Consider the following 22,542-nt stretch of genomic DNA (forward strand, 5'->3'; position numbering starts at 1 on the left):
TAGTCTATATCATAAAATATTTAATCAAACATAACTAAGTTCTGATAACTAAGCTTCTTGAACCTACAAAAGCTAACTTGCATAGGAGGTGGGAGGAAAAGCTCCTCCTAAACGGGGTTAAAATATCCCCAGCAGATCAGAGGGAAGCCCCCTCTGATCAGTAAGAAAGACTGGGTGATGGAAAACTTGCAACTTCTTAGCCTGGATACTTCAACTGTCCATAAATGGGATAATACATCAAGTAGGAAGTAGGCTGCTTCCAGCTACTTAGAAGTTTTATGTGAAGCTAAAATGAAAGAATTTTCCATCAAAAATACAATTTTTTAATTGTTTATTGTTTATTGACCATATTGCTTCCACTTTAGCAGAATTTTTACAATCATCTAAAACTGTGTATATTACTAAATCTTATTTCTGTCTACAAATAAAATATTGCTTGCAAAAAACAATCAGAGAAAAACATTTAGAAATGTTTTAAATGTTTAGAAATGCTTAGAAACATTTAAAATTAGTTGGGATTTTTGATAGCTACCTTAATTAAAAGAATAAAGATTAAATTCAATAGTCAAAAAGCCTTCAAAGAAACCTAAAAATGCTTTCTCACAAAAGAGAAGAAAGCTTAATTTGGTATTATTTACTGAAGAAAAATAAGACCAGAACATACTTGAAAAGACTTGAGCAGAAAAAGCTGTGAAAAAAACTAACCCAATTTTGAAAGTTTTATATTTAACTCTTCTAGCCTTTTTGCACAACATTCTGATAATCTTTTACATTTACTAGTGCTGTTCCACATAGGGTACTTACACACAAAACCTGCTTTAGAGAAGTGATTTCCTACCCCACCTCTTGCTCAGCTGTGCTGTTTATTTCCCAATCCCACAGAATGCGGCAGGAGAACTCTGACCAGGTTTGTAATTTGTAAATTCATAACATCTGACCTTTAATAAGTGTTTGTATCACTTCTTTGTGTCCCATCTCACAGGCTCGGAAAAGCGGGGTATGCTTCATGACATCCAAAGCATCTACCTGTGCATTATGTTCCAGCAGCAATTTCACTGTGCTGACATGGCCAGAAAGGGCAGCAGCATGTAATGCTGAAAGAATAAAGTAGTTGGGAAAAAAAAAAACGACACAGTACATCATGAGCTTTGGAGGTTCGCAATTAAAGCAGTCAAAATAAAAATTCATTTCAGCCACTTTGGGCAAAAACGTGCTTTTCAACCATAAGAAACGGAAGAACCACAACAAGATCACTAACCACATCTCCTCGTGGTACAAGCAACAGAACAATAAGCAGAGAAACTGTTAGCCCTGAAATACCTTGTACAAATAGGAATTTTAACACTAATTCTACCAAGACTGGTTTATACTAAGGAACTGTGGAAGGTCAGCAGCTTCTTATTAGGAGAATGTAACATGATCTTACTTTTGCCTCCATTATGTGGCATTTCTAACATCACCCCAATGGAGATGAAACTGGCCATTGCCAATCAGAGAAAGCTTTCACTATTTCTTCAGTGTTTTCCTAAAAATACTCTTTTTTTTTTTTTCTTTTTCTTTCAGATAAGCAAATCTGTCTCAGTTAAAGGTAATTCCAGGTAAGCACTCAGCTGTCGGGTTTTTTTTTCAGAATTACTTGGAGAAAATTTTACACAAAAATCACACAGCGAGGCCATCACATTGCACACAGCACCTGCAGGTCGCTGATTTCTTCAGAAAAGAGAAAAAAAGATGATGAACAGACTAGATAGTACATTGTGTGTTATCCCAACAGTTTATGAAGTTCACTTGTATGGAAACTCGCATGCAACGTTGATTCTGCAGACTCCCACTCTTCTGTAGCTTTCTTTACCTTCTCACCTTCAAGTGCATGCAGACTTCACTTGAGTTCAAACCAACAAATCACACAGAACTACATTAGGACAGTAAGATCTCAGAGGTAAGGATGTGGAGTCCTTTAACTGAAATTGCATCATCTAACACGGCATCCTGCTGGCACTGCCAGGTGGAGTTGAGGAAAAAAGTTGAAATGCCAGTCCAACCAGTTCAGTGTTCTCTTTGAAGGATAGGCAAGCCACACACGTGTGGCAATGATATTTCAGACCAAGAGAGGACACATATATTGCTGATTTCAGTTAAAATTTATGTTCAAACAACACTGGATTATTTCCCACAGTCAGCAATCAAATTAGAAGACCTACATTCTCATAGGCATACTTCCTTCCTTACATCTGAACTACTTTACAGGTGATGATATCAAAATAATTCAGAACACTGCAATCCATAAATGGACATTTAGTAGAGTGAACTCGTATTTCCTCACAAAATTTCAAAAATACTCATCTTGGTAAGAATTTAGGCTGCTCAAACAGCTAATTTGGGGCTCTACACAGTACCTACATGTCTCTACTGGTTGCAGGTTAAAACAGGCAGGGTCAGGATCCAGCAAAGGCATTATACAGAAAGGCACACTGCGAAGGCCAGCAGTAGAAGAAATTGCTCCTTGGACCATAGCGAGCACACCAAGCAACCAGGTTTTTTTTTATTTCCCTGCTACTGTTTACCACCAGCACCGTCTTCACACAGCTTATGAAACCCAGCATAACCTGTTACACAGGCACTACTAAAGTACACAGATTGCTCCTGCTGCCTGTGAATCCAATCCAGCTGAAGCACGTCGCCTGAAAAACAGATTCTCAAAATCAGCGAGAGGAACTGGGAGGGTGATAACAGACAAATGAGGCACCTCCTACAAGAACTGGGGTGACAGCCAGAGACGCTGCACAAAGTGCTGCCCTAGTGACTGAAATCATGCCTTGAAGAAGGCACTGATGTTTAACTTGACTGTTGCAGCTAAAATGCACAGAGGCACTCATTGCACTTGTGAAAAATACCTGTAAGCAGCAAGATGTAGAGTAGCTAGGAGGGTGGGTGGCTCTCAGTAGAGATCTGACAAGAATGAGATCCCTGTTGCTTGGTACATTTGGACGGGCACGGTTTTTCACGGTCTGACCTTACAGTAAACTCTAGGTTCTGGTTTTTGTACTGCATTTCTTATGAAACCAAAGGCAGTAAACCACTCCATCAGATGACACATGGGGTGTGTATAACAATACAATAGAAAAAGAGCTGCTGTGTCAGCTTGGCCGGTTCTGCCCCCCTATCACTCATTCTGACGCAGGCATCTTGTTTCGCACTTTGTGTTCAATATTTTCTTGTAAGCCAAATTTTCTGTGATGGAGTCACGGTGACTGAAGAGCTTCTTGGGCCAGCTGGTCACAATGGGCCCTTTGTTCAGCCGGCAGACAGAGCCCTCTCCATTGTAGGCAGTGACGGCAGAGCTATAAAGCTGCCCCTGTAATGCTCCTGCAGCGCTGATCTCTGAGAACGGGGAAATTCCTTTCCCTTGGTGTCATTCTCCTACACAATGCCCAGAGTCTGGATGTTCTGAATGGAGAGCCTGCTCTTTTTAAATAAATGCAAAAGGCTGCGTTAACGCAGCGTTGTAATTGAGCTTAACTGAGTGGGCACACAAAAGTCAGAAAAAAACACAACCTTGAACTCTCCTCAGCAACTGCATCCCAGGCACAGAGGCACGCACACTATTTTCTATTACTGCATAGTTTCCTGTCAGAATACAGCACTGCTTTTCCCTCACCCAAACTCAGGAATGATTAAGAACCTTTGGAAAAAGCAAAAAAAAAAAAAAAAAACAACCAAAAAACCACCCAACAAAACAAAAAAAACCCAAACTGAAAACAAATAAAAAAATCCAACAGGGATGAAATTAGAGACTGATTTACTGGTGGGCTTCCTTTTAAGTTTACAGCTCACTATGATAAACTCATGCTACTGCATATGCTTGCACAATGGTCACATTTGGACTGCTCAACAAATGGCAAAATTCCCCACTTTAAGGCTGCTAGTTTGTTCTGCACAATGGCAGTTTCCAGCCAATGGAAAATCCATTTGTTTCCTTGGATTAAAAACCCGACAACTAAAATCAAGTTAAAAGGTGTTTACACATCAGTGCTATGTAACATTTAAGACTGAAAGATAATAAACACAACCACCTTATTCAAGCATGAGATCCACACCTGAGTAATTTCAGAAACACAAGGTGTGACTACTGTCTGCAAAGAAGAAAACCCTTTCAAGGAGGTTTGCACAGTGATTACGACATTACTGCACCTTAAGGTCTAGAACAAATCCTGTGAGGTATTTCAAAGGGAACTTTCAATAAGGAGCAAATACAGGTGAGACCAACAAAAGCTGAAACAAAACTAAAATTGTAGAGTGTGTAGTCTGTAAAATCATAAAACATGAAGACTGATATTTCATTTGTTGCACTATTTCTTAAACTCAAAAATTACAAACTATCATAAACTGGAAATACTTTTTTGGGGGGGTGTGTTATTTTGTAAGGAAAGTGATAGATTAGATAGCTAAACACAAGTTTATAGTACCTGCACTTGGGTTTTTGTGTAAGTGCACACACACTCATAAAGGAAATAAACATTTCAATTTTTTTATATGAAAGTAATATTCATACGTGCTGTCTTTCTAATCTTGAACCATGTAACCTTGACATTGTATTTATTTACCATTTGCATGTCAAGTGTGATCTGAAAAGGGAAAAGCTGCTAAATTAATATCTTTGTTTCTTGGTTGGGATAGATGTATGCTGCAAGTTCCCTAAATCTAGCCACGCAGCTTAGGCTAATTTGTGCGTGTGTGCAGCCAAAAATAATGCCTAGGTATTATGCATTAAAACAAATACAATAAAATTTGTATAAATGAATACTGCAATACACACTGTTCGTTTAACTTTTCACCTGTATTTCCAACACTGTTGAACACATGTAAGCCTTCAACATCTGTCTTGCTGTCAGCCCTGTTACTCTGGTTTTGTTAAAAGTACCATATAGGTACAATATTTCTACTAATAATTCTTACAGCTTTTCATTACAAGAGATAAATTCAAAGTTGCTACAGGAAATTTCAAATTTCATTACTTGCATGCTTGAATTCCAAAACACTGTGTTGCATATTTTCTTTTGCCTTGGCCAGATAATAAGATGATAAACCTGTCCAAATAAGTTTAACCTCTTGTTTGGACAATAAAAGTGCAATAGATCTAATCTTCATTACATTATCTTCACAAATAACTACAGTACTTATAATTTTCATTACAGTCATTCACTAAATACTTTGCTACATATTGTTTCAAGTACTTAGTTACTGACAAATTTTTTACCAGGCATTTTTAGGGAGAGTTTTTAATGCAACTGTATTATTCCATTTTGTACTTAAAATACAGAATAGCTCCTCGTTTTCCTAGGATTACAGATCCAAGTAAGTAGCAGCACAACAATACATTTCTTCTTGCTGTGTTTCAAATGAGCTGGTCCAACGTGCACAGAAAAGATTTCTTTCTTTACCACAGTAAGAGAAAGAAGCCACTCACACACACAATTGAATGAATTCAGAAACATTTTTAGAATTAAGATACGCATCCAGGAAAAGATTAATGTAGCTTCTAACAGAGTGCTTTATTTGGTGGAAATTAAACCAACAGGAAACACCCAGTGGCTCTTTTATAACAAAGCATCTTACCTGTGCCAGCGTATTTGTCTGTCATATTGATATCAATATCCAATTTTAAACTCAGCATAGTCCTAATGACATCATCACTGCCTTTGCCAGCTGCCCACATAAAGGATGTTCTTCCCTCCAGATCTGAGTCATCTTTTACAGAAGGGTGTTTCAAAAATACTTCAACTGTTTCCTAAAAAGACATACTATCAAAATTAACATTACAAGGAATCTGTAACAACAAGCAACTATTGTGTATCATATACAAATGAAAGATTCAGTTTTACTTTTTATATTTAAACAGAGTAATAGTTTGGTACTTTCTGCAATGTCCTTCTCCTCATCAGTGTTAAGTATGAGTTTAATACTGTCATTTATTTAATACTTTTTCTTTTTAGTGTCAAATATCATGTGTACATCATAAGGAGTTTAGGATACCGCAGTCACTGTGAAGAAAGCAATGGAAAAATATTACCAGCTTATGAAAATATTTATGTAATACTATGGTGATAAAATAAATGTTCTTTCAAACTATTCTCCAGATAGATATTCTCATTGCTCCAGTTCTAAATATGACTGCATCTACAAATATTTAAGTTTATCGAATTCCAATAATTTGGTTATTAAAAATTAATTTGTGTATTTAAAAAAAGACTTTTGGGGCAATATAGACATATCTCCTAATTTTTAATAATATTAACAGGTTACTAACTACTAAAATATTATAAATAAAAAAAATTCTTTACACCTGAATCCAGGCTTTCCACTGTGTTACACTGACATCCCTACTTAAACCTACTTAATAATTATTTCTTCAAATGCTGTGTTTATGTGAATGTCTCAGCAAAGGAGTCCACTTCTTTAAAGAATTGCTAAATTCTCAATAAGACACACAACAAATTCTCAATATCACACAACATAACAAAACCCTGAATTAAGCTTTTGCAGACAACATGCTGTCATATGATTTTAAAAACAACTCAAACACTTGTTACACTGTAAATACTTCAGCAAATTATATTTATTTTACATTTAGAGTATGTGCTACTTACAGCAAAGTTGCTTTGTGCTGCATAATGAAGGGGTGTTGCACCTTGACTATCAGATGGGATGGTTCCAAACTTATTTCTTTCTAATAAGAGATGGACAATCTGTGCATGACCTGAGAGAAATAATACAATAAAACCTAAAGTTAAACAATTCCCTACTAAGAAAAAAACACAAAACCAAAACAAACCCAGAAGAAACAGAACAGACTTCAATATATAATTGTGTTTTAGCCATTAGTCTAAACATGAAAGACACAAAAGTAGTGATATTCAGACTATTAAGCCTGGCATGCAACTTCTTCCCAACAGTGTGCCAGTTCCACACTCTGTATCTTCATTTTTGAGAGGCATCTTTAAAACAGAATGACCTATGAATAGGAATGTGTGGAAACATTTCCTGTTTCTTTTAAACAAAATCACTAGAGCATTTTCATAAAGAAGGAAAGCAGCAGTAGCTGATAAGACAGCTGTGCTATTAGCATGGCAATGAATATTTCCAGAAAATGCTTCTGATGATTCAAGCCGAGGTGCTGCATTTGAGTGAGAGGTCAGCAAGAAGCAGTGAAGTGAGCTCAGATTGATGATGATGAGCATTTGTCCATCTACACTAAAAGGCAGGTTAAACCAACATTGACATTTTAATCCTGTATCACACTGCTCCATGTAAACTAAGTGTAAACTCTTTAATTAGGTTTTATTCAATCACAATGCCAACTGAAGAAATATAACAGAATCTGGAGGCCAGTCTACTACCAGCTGCCATATCTGCAATAAACAACAAACTTACACACAGAACTCCTTCCATCAAAACAGATTAGAATGGCTTTAGATTAAAATCACAGCATTTTGGGAGAATAGCTAACTTCATATTCACTTCACAGATGGGAAAACAAAGGCACCATAGAGTGTATTGCCACTAAAGTTAATTGATCCTTTCATATGCTTTCTTTTGTGGGTATATGTAGCTCTCAGGACATTTTAATGATTTGGTATTTTAAGAGATACTACGAGGCTTACCAACAAATCACATAAAAATGCTCTGATTTTACCAGAGAATTCTCCCCACATTTTGCAAGGGGGGAAAACAATTTTGCAGCTTGTTACTCTTGCCCAGCTGACTTGAATTGCTTTAGAATAAATTTTTTAAAATAGGTAAAGCTTTCTACTAACAGTAGACTTCTTAACGAAAACACTGACAATTACAGAATGAAGCTGTGTAACAGTTGTGGTCTGAAGCTTTTAAATCATAAAAGATGATAGGAAACTACTTTTGTTGAATGGCACTTTCAGACTTTATATGTACAGAAGTATCAGAAATGAGACAAAGTGGTCAGCCTGGGCCAAAAAGGATGAATAGCCATTTGAGGTTTTTTTTTTTCCTATGGCTTTAGGGTGTACCGGAAGGCTTCTCTTTCAGCCACTAATACAATCCTGGTCCCAGAACATCACAATATTCTGTCCCTTTGTACCACAAAAACACTAAAAAGAAGAGATGTAATGATGCTATGCTCTTGCCATCTCAATACTACATGAAGCAAACTGAGGTGCACTGGAAGAAATTTGTTCTGAGTGCAACCCTTTCAGGAAAAACATAAGAATACTATTAGGAGTACTGAGCCTGGAAAAAATGTTACCTGAACTCTCAGGACACACAACTAGAAAAAGGGTAACTGAACTCTGGAATCAGAACAGGAGGTCTATGTAAGTTAGCTATGAGAAAGAAGGCTTGAGTGAGTTGAAAAAAGAAGCTGTATTGGATAAATACAAATAAATTGGTGCAAAGATGGGTCTCACTTGGACATGACTGTAAACATTAAAACTTAATTCTTGAGGTCAAGAACTGTCATTTCTTTACTACTTTTATACAGAAGAGAAATAACTTAACTGAACCATTTATCTAAACAAAAGTTTAGGACAATATCCTAAAATGCAGTCATCTGCAACCCATCATCTTTAACAGAGTATCTAGGGCCAAACCCATGCACTACGTAAAACCTCCTACTGTTAACTCATTTAGTAACATTTTAGACTCTCTGAGATGTACATACAGTATCTAACTTAAAATAGAAGCCTAAAAATTAATCACTATCTACTACTCAGTGGTCCCATTGGGAATATGACACCTGGAGACTCCAATGAGTTCACGAAGGACTCTGGAAGTCTTGGCACATCTTCCCTTTATATTCCACATTGATTAAGCAATCCATTTTTCCAACAGACAGAACTTCTGTCTTAAATACAATCAATTTCAAAACACAATAAATTTTGCTTCTTGGACAGAACCAAGTGATAATGACTATTTCTTTGACAGACTGATCCTATGAGACTTAAAATGTTTGCTGTAAAAATTCAATATTCCCACTTGAATGCAAATGCAAATCAAAGAACATTTGTTTAAAGAAAAAAAAATAAACATAATGAAACTACATGTATATTGGCACTGGTGTTGCAGTAACTCACTCCAGTGAGCAATATGATTTTTTTATTGGCATTCTTTGTCTGCAGTATCCCAAGGGGTTATGGGGATGAAGGAGAGATTGCTTGAAGATTCTTTTTTATCCAGTATGTGGTATTTATTTTTTTCCTTCTGCACATGAGAGAATTGAAAATAAGACGTAAATTTTCTTAATTATATTATTTTTGTACCTGTCATTTTATGATTTCAGTTTCCCCATATTTAGAATATTTAAGATTTTTACTCGGTTTGCAAAGATCCAGTTTTGTACCCTGTAAAATCAAACCATGCAGAATTCACATATGCAAAGTTACAATTTACAGAGCACCTGAATCTCGGTAGCAATCTGAACAGAAATAAACTTTATCTGAATAAAACTTCTTGTCAGATCTGATTAGATTGCCATAATGTATCTGATGAAGAGCCCATACTAGGAGTAGAAGTGTGAGGTCTGCCACTTCCTTGTCATTCACTTGTGCTGGCATTATTAGATTATCTGCATTTTCTTTGCAGGAATCTTTAAGTAATTTCTCTATTTCGTGAGGGATAGTTTAGTAAGAACTAGATAATACACCATAAAACCACTGAACAGGGCACACATAAACTGCAACACATCACACCAAGCTGAAAGCGGGCAGATGAGTGATGATGCCATTGTCAACCTCCCTGTGTTGTGAAGTGTCACTTCCTTCAGGCACCTTGCAAACAAACCCTGTGTGACTGCCTTAAGTGAAGTCAGGATACTATCATAATACCATGTGTTAAATATTAGTAAAGTTTCCTCTTTTTTCAGATAAAAAATAAATACAAGAAGTTATGATATTTTCTTCATGTATCCCCATGAATTGTGTTGCACACACACTGGGGTGTGCAGACCCCACTTTGCTCTAGGGTATCAGTTGTGGGATTTTTAACTAAGAGCAAAGCTACATATGCAAGAACATCTCAATATGTTCTAATTGTTCTTAAATCATGTGCATATGTAGCCTGCTGAAAAAATGCATTTTACAATGAGCTGGAGAATCTGAAGCTAAAAAAACCCCAATATGTACACAAACTTCCAATCCTGGTCTAGCAGAAAATATTGTTGTTCTAAGAGACTGGTTAGCATAATGCCAGACTGGAATTAAACAAAAAACAGAGACAAAGATGAAACACTACAGTCAATTAACTATTAAATGACTTCAGCATTGCCCAGTTTACCAAGTAAGGCTGCCCAGTGAAGGGGAGTTCGAAACAAGTTGTCGTAAGATGTCACATTGCAGCCTTCATAGGAGGTCAGGACATCAACAACTGCTACATTCCCATCAGCAACAGCAAAATGAAGAGGAGTTCGTCCTTCATAGTCTTGCCAGTTAAGCAGAGATTCTGTAGGTGCAGCTTCCTTTAAAAAAAAACAATATAAAGTGTAAAAAATAGTTAAGCTGAAGAGAGAAACTATACTCTTTACAGATGTTTTCAGTCTTACAATAAGGACATAAACTGCCCTTGTTCAGTAGAATATAACTCCATAACCAAATAGTTTTGTGGCAGTATAGGCTATTTTCAATTATTTCTAATGGAATTTTTAAAATACTTATTAACTAGTGTACGAGACCTGATTTTCGCTACATACCCTGAAATTTTTAGTCTGTTGTATATTATATTTTAATGTGTTGCGTCATTGTGTCGTGTCGTATCATATAATAAAATATTATAATTCCCCTCTGATCAACTTTCTTCTAGAAAGACTTCTCCTCATTACTCTCTTTCTCAGGCCAAAAGAACAAACAGGCAGAAATTAACATCATTGCATTGCAGAGATCCCAAAATGGAAAATATCATAAAGGCACACAAAACACACACTTTACACTTTTCTTTCCTGAAAAAAAGAGGTATCTTAAAAGAAAATAGTAAACAATCAAACAACTAAAACTCAGAAAGCAGGACACCAAACATCTAAAGCAGAAGCAGAATGTCAAGAGCTTAAATAAATGATACAATTCAAGTCTGCTGCTCTATCTCCAACAGCCCTGAACAATTTACTGAAGTCATGTGAATCCTGTGCAAAAGAGAAAAGGAATGTAGCCCTCAGACTTTTTAAATTTCCAACACTGAGGTGGATTTTAACCCATGCTAACTGAGAAAGACAACCCTAAAAATACAGAGTCACACTATATCTTAGAATACTTATGAAAGAGGAGGGAGAGATTCTGATCAGTGCACCTTTTCAACGGTTAAATCAAGTTCCTGATACCCTTCTCACTAAACTAATTGCAAATTCTTCCTATTGACTTCACTAGGTACACAAATAGGCCATTAAATTACTTGCATTTGTATTATTTGAAATGTGGTAACTATTATGTAGAAAATGTACATCTAACTTTGAGAACAACAAATCAAGAAGAAGGAAATCATTTAACTCCAGAAATATGTTTTCTACCCAGATATTAATTGATCAAGGTTAGGCATACTATATGTTCTATTTTCTTTTAAATAGATTAAAAAAACCCAAACATTTAGAGTTACAATAGTTAGATAGAGTGCACTAGTTCTTAAGTGCAATCTGACTAACTTAATACTTCAGTAGTAACCTCAACCCTGCAATGCCCTGATTCTTTATTTCTTACTGTCTAATTTTTCCAACAGTGCAAACTGAAACCCCCTAATACTTGACTATAAAGCTTTTCTAAAGTTAAAGATTTACATACTTAATATACTGAATTAAAACACTAATTAAGTTGCCTGCCTCATATGTAAAAAAACTTCAACAATCAATTTTAGGTGTCAAAAGTGTTAATCATGCAATCACAGAATAGTTTGGGTTGGAAGGAACCTTAAAGATCATCCAGTTCCAACCCTCCTGCCACAGACAGGTTGCCACCTGACCAGGCTGCTCAAGGCCCCATCCAACCTGGCCTTGAACACTTGCAGGGAGGGGGCAGCCACAGCTTCCCTGGGCAACCTGTGCCAGTGTCTCCACCTTCACAGGAAAGAATTTTTTCCTAAGATCTAACATAAATCTCCCCTCTTCAAGTTTTAAACCATTTCCCTTTGTCCTCTCACTACATACCCAGTACAAAGCCCTACCCCAGCTTTCCTCTGGGCCTCCTTCAGAGGTTTGCTATAAGGTCACCTCAGAGCCTCCTCTTCTCCAGGCTGAACAACCCCAACTTCCTCAGCCTGGCTTCATAGGGGAGGTGCTCCAGCCCTCTGATCATTTTGGTGGCTCTCCTCTAGACAAATTCCAGGAGCTCTGTGTCCTTCTTATGCTGGAGACTCCAGAACTGGACACAGCACTCCAGGTGGGGTCTCACAAGAGCAGAGCGGAAGGGGAGAACCACCTCCCTTGACTGTCTGTGCTTCATCTGATGCAGCCCAGGACCTGACTGGCTTTCTGATGATGGCAGACACTGATGGCTCTTATCAAACTTCTGGTCCACTGCCACCCCCAGGTCCTTCTCCTCAGGGCTGCCCTCAAACTTTTCTCCTCCCAAGCTGCATTTGTGCATGGGATTCCCTCGACTCAGGAAGAACCTTGCGACTGGCTTTGTTGAACTTCATGCAGTTTGCACAAGTCCACTTCTTGGGTCTGTCAAGGTCCCTCTGGATGACATCCCTTCCCTCCAGGGTGTTGACTGCACCACAGTTTGGTGTTGTCAGCGAACCTGATGAGGGTGCATTTGAATACACTGCCCATGTTGCTGATATGATCTTGCCAGGCACAGAGGTGAGACTGACTGGCCTATTACTCCCTGGATCTTATTTTCTTCCATTTTTGAAAAATGGGGGGTATGTTCCCCCTTTTCCAGACAGCAGGAACTTCACCAGACTGCCATGACTTTTCAAATATGATGGACAATAGCTTTGCAACTTCATCCACCAGCTCTCTCAGGAGCCACGGGTGAATACCATCAGGTCCCATGGACTTGTTCACCCCATCAGGTCCCATGGACTTGTTCACCTTCAGGTTCTTTAGGTGGTCTCAAACCCGATCTTGGGGGATCTTCATTTTCCCAACCCCTGCCTTTAGCTTCTGCAACACGGAGGCTGTGACCAGAGTCATGGCCAGTGAAGACAGAGGCAAAGCAGTCATTGAATACCTCAGCCTTCTCCACATCTTGGGTGACCAGCTCTCCTCCTGTTTAATTCTGGAGTAAGCCCACATGTTCCCTAGTCTTCTTCTTATCATTGACATACCTACAGAATTTTTTGATGTTACCCTTAACCTCGCTTGCCAGATCCAATTCCCTCCGTGCTTTTGCTTCCCTAACCTTATCTCTCCACAGTACCTGTACTAACTTCTATCCTCTGTAAACTTTGTTTTTAACCCTAAATGTGTCCAGGAGTTCCTTGCTCATCCATGCCAGCCTCCTGACACTCCTGTCTGCCTTCCTCTTCACTGGGACACATTGGTCCTAGGCATGCAGGAGGGGATCTTTGAATACGGTCCAGCTTTCCTGGGCTCCCTTCCCATCCAGGGCTTTGTTCCATTCCACCCTACTAAGCAGATCCTTGAAGAGACTGAAGTCTGATTTTAAAAGGACAAGTGCTGTCAGCTTACTTTGCACTTTCCTTGCTGCCTACCATGTTTTGGTAGAGAAAAAAAAATAATGTACTTGAAACATACTGTAGTTCATTACTATGCCTAGCCACTAGTACAGTAACAGATAATCTATTAAAAACATTTTAAAAATTATAAATCTCTTAAACAAAAATACAATCAAAGTTAACATTGTTAAATGCACCAACTGCAGTAATCAAAGCGTGAATAACACTTCTTTAAATAATCATTCAAAAGCATTCATCTGAGCCATTACAGTGAAAAGTGAAGTTTTACATTCCCTCCTAGCTTTAATAATTCTCAAGCTTGAATTCAAATTTCAAGAGAAAGTTGATAATATGCTTAATTTCTGTCTATTCAAAGAGCTCAGCAGAGGGAGTATAGAGCCCATTGCAAAAATTTAGAAGTGTTCTTTATTAGAATCACTTTTAAGAATGACGAAAAATGTATTATGATATGCACAGAAGTTTTTACTGAAACTCTAATTCCACCAGAGGAAAACCTGTTTGATCAAAATGAACACAGAAAACAAGGGCTTCTTCACTTTACCCATAATTTATGGATGTAATCAGGAAAGCTATTATTCAAGCCTTCTAAAAGCACAACATGGTAAATAAATTACATCAAAAACTTTTGGTTCAAAGTCACTGATGTTGTCCAGAACATACCCTCATAATCAAAAGTGTTACTTTTGCAAAATGTTGAAGAATGTTTCAAGGGCAAAGCCACTAATTATATACTAGTCTAAAAATACTTATGTTTTTAAATATTTGGCCACTCAAACTATATTTTTTATGCCTCTTTCTGCCTATATTCAAGAATATAATTTCTTTGGATTTTAAGTGGCTTTGGTGCAAAACTAGCTATAATTAAACTGTCATACTATATTAATATTTTGAGCACAATATACAGAAGAAACAGAAGCTACACATTTTTCTGCAGCAATTAGAACAATAGAACTGTAGGCAGTAATGGAAAGTGCTCTATAAATAAATGTCATGTCTCTTACCATGAGGAATAAATAAAGAGAAGAAATACAAAACAGACAGAGAGTACTAAGCAGATGCTTCCATCATATTAATGGAACCTTATTCTGTTCTTTCCTCCTTAATCTTCCCAATGTTTTTCATGTAACCAAGCACTGCTGAATCTGGAAAGGTGGAAAAGGAAGTTGACCATGAGAGGATCTCCAGATAAGAGTTTCTCTCTATTTCACGTGTTTACTTTCTAAATATGTAATGAGTTCTATTTTTAACGTATGTCATGGATTTCAATATTAGATATAAACAATTTGTGCATAAATGCCACCTCTGCAAACCCAACCTATGTCATCAGCATTTGATTGAAGTCTTTTTGTCATGGTTTATTTTGGTAATTGTGATGTGCCAAGTACTTCACAAAAATCAAACAGAAAGATGACCCTTAATTTTATTAATTTATAAACAGGAAAAAACAAGTGGACATATCCAGATAGCAGAGCACAGAAAACCATCACAGTATTTTTCAGTATTGAAGGACTGTGTTCTCAATAAAACCACCTAGTTTAACTTTTGTCAAATTTTTGTTAAACAGCATTGGAAAGTTATCAGTAGGAAATCAGAGAAAAATAATTTTCTGGGAAATTCTTCCACAGCATTAAAGATAAAATGAGAGAAACAACAGCAGCATTATTTATCTTAACTTAGTCTGCAGGCAACAAAGGCTGTCAGTGCAGATTGCCCAGTGGCAGATACCAATATCTGACTGCCCTTTTAGCAACACCACGTACCTTAGAGCTTACATCACTCTATCATGAAAGCAAAGACAACAGGTTTGCCTTGGAGATGATAAAAAATGGAGAGGAAACAGGGACACAGAGTCATAGCCCTCTTGCACTGCTATCACAAGACAATATTCTTGTCAACTTAAAAACTCAATCATGTAAGTTAAGACACAAGATGACAGAAAGTTTAATTGTGTGGATTCAAATTAGACATATCATGCAGAAAGGATGTAAAAAACTGTCACATTAACCTGGATGTGAAGACCTCAAGATGAATGAGAATCAAAGGTGGTGCCTGAACAATAGGTCTAAACCTGGCAAAAAATAGCTAAGAAAGGACGAGAAGACTGTAAGCTCTGCTAGGCATTCATACTTAACAACAGATTTCAGTCAACAGATTGATTACCTGGTATCAATGTTTCTGTATCATAAACTTTTACCCTTATTCTGAAAGCTTAATTACCTTTTCATTTAAACTAGTTATTATTACTCCATATAAGATAATAACTTTGTATTTTGTATCTCTGATTTAGCTTTGTATTTCTGATTAGAACTGTTGATAGCTCAATAATGTTTTGGCTACTGCTTGTACAGCATCAAGGATTTCTCTTCTTTATGCCCTGCCCTGTTCTCCCCAGTGAGTGGCCAATGGACTGGGAGAGGACACAGCTGGGAATATTCCATACCATGTAACATCAAGATCAGCAAAAAACTCTCAGAGAAAGAAGGAATGAGGAGGGACACTCATGGCTACATCATGCATCTTCCCAAGCAACAATTAAGCACGCAGAAGCTCCTTTTCCACTTCCCTAGGAGTGGTTAACATCTGCCTGCTGGTGGGAAGTAGTGAATAAATTCTCCTTTTTGCATACAGCTTTTTGTATTTCTGTACTAAACTGCCATTATCTGCATCCACAAGACTTGCTGCCTTCCTCATATTTTCTCCCAATCTGGCAAGAGGGGATTGAGTGAGTGGCTGTACAGGTGTTAGGCAGCTGACTGGGACCAACCCACCGCGACTTTTAAGAGTATCTACCTTGACTGATTTTTAAAAAGTCTGTATTTGAGTGCAGCAATTCTTACTTATTTTTCAGTGACTTTTATTTCTCTAGTATGACAGAGAAGTAGGTGGTATATGCAGACTAAAACTTTGCAACAAAACTTTGTGACAAATTATTTCACAACTGAGTTCAAATTACAAATAGCTTGAGTAAACAGAAGTGCTACAGGAATGAAATCATATTACTTAAGCACTGGAAATTTCTCAAAAACTATTTTTATAGTAAAATAAAGTATCAGTAACTGTGTACCAGTGTAATTTGGAGAAAAGCAAAACAAATTTTCACATGCTACACATAAGTTCTCAACTTGTGAGCTAATCAGGTAAACAGTCACTGTAGTTGGTTTACTATCAGTATGTATTTAGTTCTCAAGGCCCTTCTCAAAGACAAAGAGACTGTTGAAATATGAGAGAAAAATTCAATTGAGACTGCTGTATCTTTCCATGCTAGTGAACTTCAAAGATTCCCATAGAATAAAAATTAAGATAAAAATCAAGCTGGGCACAGGATTTAATTGTAGCAAAGGAAACTGAAATACTGCAGAAAGAAAAAAAATGTAATCAAGGAAAAATTATTAAATCTGTACAGAAAAATATTTGGAAAGTCTCCCAATAAACTGAACATGGGATATCTCATAAATGATCAAGTATCCTCCAGAATATGGAGCAACTTAAATTAGACTTTTCAGCACAGTCAACCAGAAAGAAATTTTCAAATACGGAAGACAAGAGACACAACAAAGAAATCAGTGTGCAAGATGCAACTGAGATGAGTAATATGACTGGCCATTTTACCTAGAAGACCTTGCGACCACTTCCTCCCTCTATTTCTCCCCAGATGAAAAGTTACACATATCAAGCTGATTAAGAGAATACACATTGTCCATGAGTTAGAGAAAAGATATTCACCCACAGAAAAACTGCAAGAGAAAAAATATTTCTATCAAAGTAATAAATACATAAAGTGTAATATATAACACACTTTCTTACCAAAATACATTTCACCGTGTGAATTGCACTAGGATCCTTGTTGTTAGCTGCCCAGTGAAGTGGGATTTTTCCTTCAATATCAGGGATTCCAATATTTGAGTCATGTTTTATGAGAAGTTTCACGTGTTCTGGGTTATTGTAGTAGGCACTCCAATGTAACGCTGTTTGCTGGAAAAAAATATTCACAAGTTTTACAAATATATTGACAAATGAACATAATATAAAAATTATAGTTGGCCAGAAGACAGACTCCACAGCCTCTCAGGAAAACCTCTTCCAGTGTTTTACCTCCCTCACTGTAAATAAATATTTTCTCTGTTTCAATCACAATCTATACTTTTTCAACTTGTACCCACTGCCTCTTGTCTGTTCACTGGACACCACTCAGAAGAGTCTGGTTCTATCTTCTTTTCTGTCTCCCATCAGGTATTTACACACATTGGTAAAATCACCCCCAAATTTAAAACTCTTCCTCAGGCTAAATATTTGCAGGTCTCCCAGACTGTCATTGATGTCAGATGCTCCAAGCTGTTAATCATCTTTGTGGTTCTCCGCTGGACTCTCTCCAATACCTACACGTTTACTGTACTAGAGAACCCAGAAGTAGACACAGCATTCCATTGGAGATGCCACTAGTGCTGAGCAAAGAGGAAAGACCACAGGCAAAACCACCTTTAAACAATGGCATAACAAGGAATCTTTTGATACACTTCAATAAAGAGGACTGAAAGAAAATAGAGCACCCACAAGGAGGGGTGACAACTCAGAATCACTGGAAATCAGGCTTTGAACAAAACTGAACCAGGGGCCTGTCTATACATGTAAGAGTAGATGGAATTATAGAATCATAGAATTGGTTGGGTTGGAAGGGACCTCAGAGATCATCAAGTCCAACCCTTGATCCACTACCGCTGCAGTTCCCAGCCCATGGCACTGAGTGCCACATCCAGCCTCTTTTTAAGTATCTCCAGGGATGGAGAATCCACCACTTCCCGGGGCAGCCCATTCCAATGTGTGATCACCCTCTCAGTAAAGAAATTCTTTCTAATGTCCAAGATATTCACACATCTTTGCTACTGAGGTGTGAATTTGGTCTAAACTACATCATCTTCCATGTGACTCACCCTGAGAAGCATTTATGTTTGGAATATAAGAATATCTTGTAGATTATTAGTTTGTTCAGATGAGGATTTCTTGGAATATGGCAGGAAAATACTGTCTGTGCTACTCAGACATGCAAAAGGGCAATGCCATTGGATGCAACAATTTCAGACCTGGAGAAAATATCTGAGGCTGGCATTAAGTACCCATGTCCAAATTGGAGTGATGATCTGAAGCAGACCTCAGCCCTTGAGCTGCACTATAGAACAACTGCTTGGTCCCTCTGATATTTGGAGATCTTTTAGAATAATATAAATTGGTGGAGAAGCACATAACAGGATTACTCTCCACTAAAGGAAGATGGCACTGAATACTGACACTGCACTTGGATCCAGCTTGAGAAAAGGTTTTGACTTACTGCACTGTCCTTAATCACTCTGAATTGTGAGGCTGAATGTTACTGAATCTAATGGCCACTGACCCACAGCAGTCCAATAGAACATCAAAAGAAAATCCATATTCCTCCTGCCATTCCTGACTACAAGTGGCTTTTTAAGGCCATTACTGATGTTCACAATTACATAAGCAAACCAATGTGTTAGGTTTTTCTAAACAGCAAAATGTTGGTATATTAACAAATATTTTATTTATCAGCACAACTCTCCCAGCTGCCAAGTAGCAGAGGGTTGTAAGACAAAGAATTAATTTTATTTCCCATCTCTCCTCTCTCCTCAGCCGTACGAAATATTACAGGACATTTGAAAATGCAGAGAAATAACTGCTGTGGGGCATTTGTATATAAACCTACCACACCCTGGGTTTACATCCTTGAACAATGAGATAGAATGCATGAGTTCAGTATCATATCTTTAATTTCTCTCTAGAGGAAGAAGGCAAAAAGAAGCCTTCAAAACAAAAAGAATTTTTTTTCTTGTTGCTGTAAACTGCTAGTTTAGTACCACGGTAATATAACATGATAGCACAGCCTTTTAGTCTACCTGGTAGTTCACTGAAAAAGAGCTCACTCACAGGCATAACTGAAGGGGTTGCAAGGAAAGGTGTGATAACTCACATCAGATAAAATAGCATACATCCTAGCACCATTCAACATGTTCAAACTATCACAGCCTGTCAGGATTTGAACTGAAAAAACTTCTAGCAGTAGAAATTCGTAATGTTACCAAATGCTACTTCTTAGTTGGAGCTGATCACTATCCCCAGAAAGTGACAGCTGCAATGAAAGCAAAAACTTCTGATTGCCAGAAGGCCAATGCAGTCTTGGTTTACTGGCCGCTCCCACCTACAACCTGCTTTTCACTCAGTTGCCTACATGGAAGTAGCTGTGAAAAACAGTTTTTCTCTCATATTCAAGAATGATATTTGACAACTTGATGTGCATTTTTGCAGTAAGGGAAACAAATAAGGTATGTGCCCAACAGGGTCAAACTTGTTGGGCTCTTGTCTCTGAGACCGCCTTTCACCAACCTGAATTCCATCTTTGCTGCTGTGACTACTCGTGACACAAACTGTAATGAAACTGCTCCACACTTTGTGGGAAATCTGGCAATGCTTTAATACTGACTTGGAAAGCTGCTAAACAGCAGGCAAGGTACCTAAAAGGTTTTGGCTGGTTTCCATATACCTTTGTTAATTAATTAACTTGGTCAGGAAGTCAGCACGACCTCTCCAGAATGACTGCTGTAATTATAGCCAGGGTTTCCATGATACATGTTAGAACATCCTGGAAGGCAAACATCTGATTGCTAGGGCACAGGCTGGTTCAAATCCATTTTCTGGAGTGGATGCAAGATTAATTTGTTGGAAACTGGGATGGCAGCTGTCTTATCCTGCTTCCTACATGGTAAAATCTGATAAGGATTTCAGAATTTAAACAGTAACACCACTAGGAAGTAGCCCAGTCCCCTTCTCTTACTACGTCCTCATGCAAAAACCCACTACATGAGATATGAAGTGATAATTTCCACTAACAGCAGCCTTGCCAAGCTGGTATGTTGATTATCAGCTGACCCAAATACACCTGATCAAAGCATTCACATTGGAATCAGAGGTAGATTAGTGCCTGATGAGGAGAGGTTTTGCACCAGTTCCCAAATCACTTACAAACTGCAGGAAGGAGACTTCCCTGCTCGGTACTTAAAAAGTGAACATCATCAGTAACAGTTCCAGTTGGGTTCAATACCATCCTGACCCTGCCAATGGTAGTGACATTAACTGTTTTTTGGTCTCCTTTTTGCTATTTACATTCGCAGTGTCCAACTTTTTGTTACTATATTCTTGGGGGGAAAAAATGGTTTAGGCAATATTCATGTCTCTAGAATCCTTGAAAGAAGCTTCTTTCACATTTCAGGATACGCAAACTGCTCAAGCACATGAAACTTAAATCAGATATTCCACAATTAGCAGGTCCACAATAATTACTAGAAGTCTGTCTACTAAAGGCAACGTGATCATCTCCCAAGCAGAGATCAAGCATTTTGACAAGAGGGATACATCTCTTTTATTCAAAACCTATGAGGAAAAACAAATCCTTCACCTAGAATGTCCGTAAAGACTGTGTGAAGGTCTATGCCTCTTCATACCCTACTAATGGAGGCAACTGTTTCACATTGATTCTAAATCAAGCATTGATAAACTCTCAAATATAAGTATCACACTAATTTGAGCATCTCAAAAAAATGCAGTTACTATATGCTAAATAACTATCCCTTCTTTTAAAATGGGTTAATGTGCTATGACTGTGAACTAGCAGTCCTCTTTGTATGAAAAGTAATAATAAATCAGTTTAAGAACTCTACCTCTTTCCTTCCAAGCTCCTTCACCTCTTCTGACTGGACATTTCAGTAGGTTGTTTCCTGAGACTCTCACAAGTCAGCGTGCTTCTAAAGCGGGCTCATGATTTTATTGATGCAGTAAAGCATGAATTGACTTTGTAAAAAGACATCAGACAACCCATAATAATACAGGCACTAACTGGTGCTCTGCTTCAAACAAAATTCTCATGCCAGAATGTCAATCAGTTCATCATCACATGCAGTCAGACACTGGAATGGTCTCCCAGGGGAAGCAGTGGATTCCCCGACTTCGGAAAGCTTTAAGTCTCAGCTCAAGGGAGTGCTGAGACATATCATATAAACACTAATATTAGAAAGGCTGAACCAGGTGATCCTTGAGGTCCCTTCCAACCTGACATCCTATGATTCTATGATCCCTCACTGCTGCCCACTGACTGATCCATTTGATGATGATGACGATGATAGTAGTACGAATCAAGTTGATTTTTTCTTACTGTCCCTGTTAGAAAATCTTCTTGACAAATGGCATCATACTTTATCCCAGGCCAAAAAGTCCTGTATGCCTAGGAGTCAAAATTGTCCAATTCTACTTGCAGAGATAAAAGAAAAAAAGACAGTTGAATGGACAGATTTTGTTTAAGGATACTTTTAGCCTTAGGCCATCCCCGTGGATGGAATTGAAGGACTGGAATTGAAGGACTGAAGTTAAGCTGGGAAAAAAAGCAGGGTGGAGGTGGCTTGAAGGTGTTGTTTTTGTCTGTTTCTCATTAGTCAAAACTATTTTCATTGGTGACAAATGAAACTCCTTTTACTTTGAGTCTGTTTTGCCCATGACAGAAATTGGTGAGCAATCTTTCCATCTTTAGGTCAACCCATGAGCTTTTTCAACCTATTTTCTTCATCTTATAGAGGAAGGGGAGTGAGAGAGTGGGTTTATCTGCTGGCCAAATATAACCCACCACAAATTTCTAAAAGGCAGCACACCTATGGACCATTCTGTAAATATCATTACCATTTTAGTGGTCTCAATGCAAGGCAAAAACCATCATCCAATTTTCAGAAGGATATGGAGATAAACATTTTAGCAGAGCCCATAGTGACAGGAGAAGGGGTAATGGTTTTAAATTAAGAGAGGGTAAGTTTAGACCAGATATTAGCAAAAAATTTTTTACAA

At 37.7% G+C, this 22,542-nt stretch overlaps 1 protein-coding gene across 3 annotated transcripts in view; it reads right to left on the reverse strand.

Annotated features, from left to right (window-relative positions):
- Nucleotides 1-22,542, reverse strand: part of INVS (inversin) — an 85,580-nt gene that overhangs the window by 25,708 nt on the left and 37,330 nt on the right. For 2 of the 3 annotated variants that reach the window (XR_011724452.1, XM_071736948.1), the window contains exons 5-9: nucleotides 17,455-17,622; nucleotides 10,303-10,483; nucleotides 6,648-6,757; nucleotides 5,617-5,788; nucleotides 939-1,094 (exon numbers count right to left, since the gene is read on the reverse strand). Coding sequence is in view for 2 of the 3 variants with exons in the window: in XM_071736948.1 (XP_071593049.1) it covers nucleotides 939-1,094; nucleotides 5,617-5,788; nucleotides 6,648-6,757; nucleotides 10,303-10,483; nucleotides 17,455-17,622 (787 nt within the window). In the remaining variant the exon portion in view is untranslated. Of the gene's footprint in view, nucleotides 1-938; nucleotides 1,095-5,616; nucleotides 5,789-6,647; nucleotides 6,758-10,302; nucleotides 10,484-14,651; nucleotides 14,780-17,454; nucleotides 17,623-22,542 lie in introns of those variants that run through there. The other variant, XM_071736949.1, reaches the window with a different exon arrangement.

This window comes from Heliangelus exortis, chromosome 2 (assembly GCF_036169615.1).
Source record: "Heliangelus exortis chromosome 2, bHelExo1.hap1, whole genome shotgun sequence".
In the NCBI taxonomy this organism is placed as follows: Eukaryota; Metazoa; Chordata; class Aves; order Apodiformes; family Trochilidae; genus Heliangelus; species Heliangelus exortis.